Consider the following 8727-nt stretch of genomic DNA (forward strand, 5'->3'; position numbering starts at 1 on the left):
CCTCTATTCTGTCCTGCCTTTTTATTTCTCACTCTATTCGGTCCTGCCTTTTTTTTTTTTTTATTTATCCTGACTTTTTTTTTACATAAATTGTCATCCTGCCCTTTTTTTTTTTGCAAATAATCTCATCCTGCCTTTTTTTTTCTCAAAACTCCTGTCCTGCCTATTTTTTTCAAATTTCATCCTAGCCTCCCCCATAAAAATCAAATGGTAGCTCCCTTAAATGCCCAGCTTCTTTATATTTTTTATGAATACAAAATGTTTAAATAACAAAGTTTGAAATACACCATGTTAAAAAATACAATTGAAAATTCAAATCTGTTCCTTAAAGCACAAAATACAATGTAGGCGAAGGTAGTTCTCATTGTTACGGTCCACTAGGGCTATTCCATTTAAATGGGGTATAATTGGGTGAGGGGGTCTGATCCGGGATGCCTCTTATTGTTTTGTCAGATTCCTGTATCCTGCTTTTCATTGTAATGATAACACTTGTAATTGCAAGTGTCCTGTCGGACTTTGTTTCTGGTTTTTTACGCACTATAATTTGACTTTCACTTGGCACACTTACAAAAAATCGGCCAATCCCATGTCACGCTTAGACCCCAATGAGACCCACTTAAATGAATGTGAATGGGTAGGATGGGACTTCCATAAATCCAATTACAAACAACATGATTTCTTCAATTAATTTTGCATACATCAAAAGGACATGACAAACCACAAACATTGGTAAATGATGGGGGTTTCATCCAAAATTCCTGAGAAAATGAATGCCAAATCCTGAATCCTGTGAAAAAATATGATTGTTCCCGCATCAGGATATAATTAAATCCCTGAATATTTAACTGGCTGTTCCCTTATTCCAATGAATAAAATGGCACAATCCTGTATTCCAGAAAAAAAAGTTCTTCCGCCCCTCATACATCCTGCTTTCATGATTAATTGATTGTTGGCGTTTAACACTACTTTCAGCACTATTGACGCTATATATATATATGTATATCATAGCAGTCCATTTTTATTAGTGGAGGAAGCCAGAGAGAATATCTGACCTACACAGAAAAACTGAAAATCTTACTCAATTAAGATTAGAGTCAAACAAACCTGCCACTTGAGTGTTTGAACTCACAACTCAGTGTTGACAGGATAATGATATGATACAGAGGATGAACTACTTAGACCACTCAGCCACCGAGGCTCCTCCTGCGTTCTTTTTAATGGAATAGCCCTTATTGATTGTCAATGCATCCACACACTGATCTGTAATCAGAAACTGATGTTTCAGTGGTACTTTTAAACTTGGTTTAAAATTAAAACTCCTTGCTAAGCACCAATTCTTAATAAATTATGGCACACTTATGTATATAACAGAAAGTAAAACTATATAAACTGATTCAACGTAAATAAAAATAATAAAATAATAACATGTTATGATACACTTGCAATATACATGTTTACAAAAGCTAACATTACTTCATTTTGATTTAATTTATCATTATGTATCAATTTATGATAAAAAATCATTACATGCACACATGTATAAATAAATTGCTTAGCCTAACAAAGCTGGATTCGACCGCAGAGGTCCAACCCTGAACAGTTGGGGCAAAAATGGACACAATATTCACACTTGTTACAGGTCTGAATTTGGATTGTAATTAAATATTTGACACATAATAGGTTTCTGACACAGAATAACTGTAGTCAAAGAACTTGAATTGGTTATGTGATTTGAATTTATATTCATTTTTTTGCTTTTGTGCAATACACTATGCTGTTGTGAATTGACCCCCCTCCCCCCAAATTGCCCTTGCCCCTCACAATTTCTTTTTTACCCACCCACCTTTTTCCAAAAAAAAAAATTCTTTCCCTCAAGATATGGTCATAATCTCAATTCAAATTTCCAATGGAGTTTGCAACCATAATAACCCATTTAAATACATCATAAAAGTCTTAAAATAGAAAATGACATACATAATCATGGCTTAAATTAAATTACCTTCATCAGCATTTTAAAAATAGTAACTTCTAAAAATAAATTGACAGCTAATCACCTAAAGACAATACAACATTTCTTTATACACATAATTTAAAAGCAGTGTAAGGGAGGTAATTCAAAATGTTGTGTTTGAATTACTTCCCTTACACTGCTTTTAAATTATGTTTTGTACTTAAGTAATTGTCCATTAACCAGGACACCCTTTGTTTTTCCCCCTTTTGTGCCCCTAATTCCTAAACGGTTTGAGCCATAACCCCCAAAGCCAATTTTTACCATCCCTTTGTGGTATGGAAACTTGTCGTATAATTTCAGAGAGATCCATACACCATTCCACAAGTTATTGTCTGGAAACTAGAAAAATGTTTATTTGGGCCCCTTTTTAGCTCCTTATTCCTAAACTGTTGGGACCATAACCCCCAAAATCAATCCCAACCTATCGTTTGTGGTCATAAACCTTGTGTTTAAATTTCATAGATTTCTATTTACTTATACTAAAGTTATTGTGCGAAAACGAAATGTCTTCTTAGATTTTTTTTGCGGTCGTATAAAAACCTCAGAGTAGGGAACACCACATTTATTGCTCATGTTGCTGTTCTTCATCTATATAAAATAAATGAATACATGTTTATATATCATATATATATAAAGATCAAAGAAGCATTAAACATATCGATAAATCAAATATCAAATCTCTATATAAGCTATATATAGTGTCCAAGTGCAATAACTTATAATGAAAATGAAATTGGTCTGCACCATTCCAACTCCTTGCTGGTTATTGTCTGGTATAAATCTTTGATACAGTTTTCATAAAAATCCAACAAGAAATATATGTGTGAGAGTGCTTACAATGCAATGTTCAATATAAATTACATTTCAAAGGGACGTTACTCTTGTAAAAATAATTGATCAGTACTGATTTTCGAACTCATCCCAGACATTGCTAATTTTAACCTTGGATATTATTTTCATAATAATCCTACAAGAAATATAAGAGTGAGAGTGCTAACAATTATATTTTCATTATAATTTGTATTTCCTAGGGTCATAACTTTATAAAAAAAAGTTAATTGCCATTGATTTTATAACTGATCTGAGACATTACTGATAAGTTTGTACAAACCTTTGAAAGACATTTCATAAAAATCTGGCAAGAATTTTACACTTGAGCGCGCTTACAATGCAATTTCTTTTAGAATTTACATAATTTTTAAGGGACATAACTCCTGTAAAAATAATTTATAAGCACTTATTTTCAAACTAGTCCGAGACATTGCTGATTTAAATTTTATTACAATCCTATAAGAAATGTAGTCTGAAGACTGCTTGCAATGCAAATTTCCTAGCCTATAACTATATTTCCAAGGGCATAACTCCTTTAAAAATAGTTAATTGGCAGTGATTTTTCAATTTGTCCAAACAATTAAACATGTACCCTTTAACATGTAATTTTTTTTTCTTCCCACTTGTTTTTGATTGAAATCAACATAAGTTAAGCACATACCGCAATGAGAAACCCATATTAAACTTTGATGTAAACAGTCTGACATGTAAGACATGTATGAAGTGAGTTCCAAAAATATAATTTCCTATGAGTTATTTTTTCCACTTTCTAGCTGGTTCCCTTTGGTGAATAGCAATTAATGGTAAAACGACAGAGCCCTTTTGAAAGATATATTACATGTATGTCAATTTATTGTATACAAAAATTACTATAACAATGATATAAAATCTTGATGTAGACTGATTGTGGGCACTATTTATTGGTACCCAGTATGGAGGGTAAAAATCCTCCTTGACTGTTTCCCTGTCCAATCTTGATCCAGGTTCTGGATAGTTTTTATAATATACTGTATAACCATTTGCCAACCAAGCTCCCCACCAACCAAATGTTCCTGTGGTGATAATGGAACTATTACACAATGACAATAACGCTAAATCTACTCCTGGAGTATTCCTGGGAATAATGATGGAATTTGGAAATTTCAAATTCTTAAAGCACCATTTGTAATCATCTGAGATGACAAGGAATTTGACTTTATTGTTGAACTTTTGTTGCATGTGATTCACTGCATTATGAAGATATTCCAGTGGAGCTGATTTGAAACCTATTTTTAAAGATGATGCAATCATCATATCAGTTCTTCTGACATGTATACATGTTGTCTGAAAAGAAATATTATTCTGAACATTCTGACGAAATATTTGTTCTGCATTTGACATAATGGACTTTTGAAATGTAAATTCTTCTCGAACTTGCTTTTCAACATGTTTAAAATATTTCCAAGATTGCAAATAGCCATGAATTGTTATGTTTGAAACGGGAAGTGACTCCATTTTCTTATCGTATGCACATGGTAAATCTTCATAAATTGGTTGCCTACAAAATGCATTAACTGCTCGCACACTTTTCAAATTAAAAATATTTGCTAATGAAACTTTTCTGACTGATTCAGGACTGGTATAAAATAGCACATTATTTTTCCTGGCAATTCCAATGAGTGATGCATATGCAAATAACCAGTTGCCAAGACGACCTGAGAGTGCTACCGTAATATAAACCGGCTGTTGTTTAGTTTTCAGCAAATTAGCTTCGCTGTTGATATGAACCAGACACCTAGAATATTCCTTGTCCCAAATCTGTCTTACAATATGTAAATGTCGGATAGAAGGTACTGTTTGTAACCATGACAACACCAAGTAGGTAATTATCAGACTGACACACACCATACAAATAACACGTCTACTACATCTTTTGTTGATAAACTCCATTCTCCATGGCAAATGTCAAGTCCTATAATAGAAAAAAACAAAGTGCAAAAGCAATGAAAAGATTTTAAAATGTAGAGTATTAGTTATCTTTGTGTAATCAGTGGTGTAAGGAATTTTACACCGCTGTTGAAAATTCATACACCTTTAGGTGCAGCACATAAATACTTTCTATGATTTATGTGCCTTGCATTCTTTAAATGTGCTAAACATATTCTTTGTGCGTTTTATATCTGCTTTTGTGTTTTTATGTCTTTTGTATTATACAATTGCATTAGAAGGTGTTGCATACTTGAGGGTGTAGATGGGGGTTAACAGAATAGAGAATAATGGGCAAAAAATATAAAGAATAGAGAATAATGGGCAAAAAGTATAAGAAATAAAGAAAAATAGCCTAAAAAATTAAAGAATACAGAAATGAAGGACCCACCATCCAGACCCTCATACTTGTACATGATTGATTGTTTGTAATTGCATGTAGGGTATGGATGGGGTTTACAGAATAGACAATAAATAATGGCCAAATGAATAAAGAAAAATTAGCAAAACAATTAAAGAATAGACAATTAGTGGATGCATACGAATAGAGAATAACACTGGAAAATTAATGCATTAGTAAGACAACACTGATTATAGAAATGAACCTACAATGTACATGATGTATGTACAAAATTAAGAAATAATATAGTTACTGATAAAGGAATAAGTTAGGTATGGGTCATATTTAGCCTCGATTAAGAAGTTCAATGTTTCAAGAAAAAAAATGTTTTAAGTTGATGAAAATACATGTGAGAAAGTTAAATATAACTTTTTTTGTCCAAGTTTTATTTTAAGCGTTGATTTTTACCTCCAAAATAGGCCAAAAATAAATATTTTTGAAATTTGACCCAAAAAAATTTGTCCCATTAGCAATCATACCATATGTCTTCTTATTTTTGTACTAACCACAAAAATTAGCATTGACCAATCAATGTGAAAATGAGGTCAAAGTTAGATGAACCTTGCCACACAGACCTGTACACCTTACAATAATTCTATTCACCAAATCTATACCTCTTTAGTGATGCCACAAACAAAAAAAAATATTATGAGAAACAATCAAACAATAAATTTGCATCTCAAGAGATTCTGTGTATTTAATATTTAGACAGGTAAAAAAAGTAGTCCAGTCCTACGGAGTCACAGAAAAAAATTAAATAGCCTTTCAACAGGTTGGGAACAACCCCCTAAATGAGGGATATCTCTTATTTGAGGGTCATAATGGGGGTACCTTCATGACGAATATTACGGTAAAAATTATTGCCAATTGCCGTTAAAGGTTATTGTTGGTGCATGACGATAAAATGTACACTTTCTTTGAGACGATAAAAAAATCGGCTGATTTTGACGAATCACGTTAAATTTTATAAAAAAAACGATAACGATAATTATTTGAGACCTCTGACGAATCACATTAAGGATATTTTGACGAATCACGGTAAAATTTTAACAAATTTGACGCTAACGGTAGCCAAAAATGACCGTTTGACGCCTGACGATAAAGGGCATTACTACCCTCTTATTTTGCTGTTGTATAAAAGAAAAAAATAGCTTTTTCAACTTAAAAGGGGGAACATTCATTATATTTGGAACAACTTTTCTAAAAGAGTGATCCTCTTATTTTCAAAAGATTGAAGTCCATGAATATTCCAAAATTCATGGACATGTTTTGCAATATAATACCAGATAGACATATTGTTCTTTGAGAAAAGTTTCTGCAAATAGTATAAATATGTGCCCTGGGAACAGTATATCTAACGGGAAATGAATCTGATACGCTTTTCAGTAAAAAATTGATAAAATCTCGGACTCCCCGAGACTTCCCGAGATTTACGGATTTTGGTAGCGTCTGACTGAAAAACTACCAGAACTGCTCAACAAATAAACCACATTACTCTAATTGTAAATAAATACAAGTTTTATCATTTAGTAGATATATTTTGTCATATAAAATTACCAAAATAAGTTTGATTTATTTGATGTGAAGTGTTTTATGATAGTTTTGGAATTTGTAAATCATCGCGGCAATGGCCGCCATTTTTTTATTACCTTGTTTGCATTCTGCACAATAATGTGATGAAATGCTTGCGATTTTAACAAATTTGAAGTGACAGAATACAAGTTTGATACACTAGCATCACTATAAAACTAGTTTGAATGACATTTTATTGATAATATCAGAAATTATTAGGATAATAGCGAGTCCGTTTTTAACACATGTCCGTTTCTGTATCGTATCTTTATTAACTATGGCACGACGATAAAATCGACTACAATCAAGTAGTGTCAAGTCCCGTCAATATATATGTTCCTGATGTGCCCTTTTGTACTTAAAAGTGGTTTAAAATAAAATGTATGACTTGAAATTTACCCCTCATAAAAGGGATAGTCATCACCTTGAGGGGTTGTTCACAACCTGTTCAAGACGACATAATTTAAACTGTCATAATTATTTGGACTAGTATTATAAAAAAAAATTAAAAAAGGTTATTTGTGTTGCTTTTAGTAAATTTAGACATTAAGAGCCTCTAATATCTACACTGGACATATTTATAACAGGTTATGACAGTTCTAGAATTATACACATGGGGGGGGGGGGGGCTTGGGATCCTTTATTTTCTTACTTATATAGGAAAGTGTTCAATGTTTAAGTCTGGTTCAGTTTATGATCGGTCTATCACTTTCAGCTGATTCAATCTGGTTTCCTTAAAAAATTCAACCAGACCGAAACCTCTAAAAAAAGAAACCCTTCACGGGGAGTTTTAATCCGTACTTTCCGTTCAAGTTCAAGTTCAAAGTTCAAAAGCTTTATTTATAGACGAATATCAGTATACAGAAAACATAAGCTCTACTGAACTTTTATGTCGTCTTCTTACAAACAAAACATTTAAAACATGCACGTTTAAAACAAAGCAAGCATACTACATACACAAGAGCTACACAATCAAAGCAAATCTTTACCGTTTTGAAGCATACATCATTACATGTACAATATAAATGACATGAAGAAGTTAAATATGTTATACTATGCAGAAATATTAAAAGCACCGTAAGCAATCAATATTAAAAGCATGTCCTAAGTCAGGAGCCTGTTGTTCAGTGGTTGTCGTTTGTTGATGTGGTTCATATGTGTTTCTCGTTTCTCGTTTTTTATATATATTAGACCGTTGGTTTTCCTGTTTGAATTGTTTTACACTAGTCATTTTGGGGCCCTTTACAGCTTGCTGTTCGGTGTGATCCACGGCTCCGTGTTGAAGGAGTACTTTGACCTATAGTTGTTTACTTTTTCCGCATTGTGACTTGGATGGAGAGTTGTCTCATTGGCACTCATACCACATCTTATTTCTATATAAAGCACTTTAAAACACAGAAGCATTTATAGCACATTAAGCAAAAAAGCACTAAGAAATAAAGCATTAATTATTTGCAGGCATTGCATTGGCATGAACTACCATTCCAGGGTAACAATAAGTTTAGCCTTCAACGGCGGATATGGTAATCTGAAGGTGTTGTACGAAGTTGAAGTGTGTCTGGCTGGCATCTTTATATATGTGACCTACGGAATTATACTATTTACCGGATTTGTAATAACATGAGCAACTCGACGGGTGCCACATGTGGAGCAGGATCTGCTTACCCTTCCGGAGCACCTGAGATCACCCCCAGTTTATGGTGGGGTTCGTGTTGCTTAGTCTTTAGTTTTCTATGTTGTGTCTTGTGTACTATTATTTGTCTGTTTGTCTTTTTATTTTTTAGCCATGGCGTTGTCAGTTTATTTTCGATCTATGAGTTTGACTGTCCCTCTGGTATCTTTCGCCCCTCTTTTATATAATGTCCCTCTTAAAAAAATTGATTGGAATGAAGAATATTTTCAGAGATTAACAAATCTCCATAAAAACTGCAAGAATAATTTCTAATTG

The 8727-nt window shown here is 32.9% G+C and overlaps 1 protein-coding gene across 1 annotated transcript; it reads right to left on the reverse strand.

Annotated features, from left to right (window-relative positions):
- Nucleotides 1-1844: 1844 nt before the first annotated feature.
- On the reverse strand, nt 1845-7514 carry LOC127721314 (galactoside 2-alpha-L-fucosyltransferase SEC1-like). Its single transcript, XM_052228048.1, has 2 exons — nt 7432-7514; nt 1845-4793 (listed from the first exon to the last, which is right to left on the reverse strand). The coding sequence occupies exon 2, from the start codon at nt 4769-4771 to the stop codon at nt 3677-3679; it is 1095 nt and encodes a 364-aa protein (XP_052084008.1). The 5' UTR covers nt 4772-4793; nt 7432-7514; the 3' UTR covers nt 1845-3676.
- Nucleotides 7515-8727: the final 1213 nt, after the last annotated feature.

Source organism: Mytilus californianus, unplaced genomic scaffold (genome assembly GCF_021869535.1).
Source record: "Mytilus californianus isolate M0D057914Y unplaced genomic scaffold, xbMytCali1.0.p SCAF_12, whole genome shotgun sequence".
Lineage (NCBI taxonomy): Eukaryota > Metazoa > Mollusca > Bivalvia > Mytilida > Mytilidae > Mytilus > Mytilus californianus.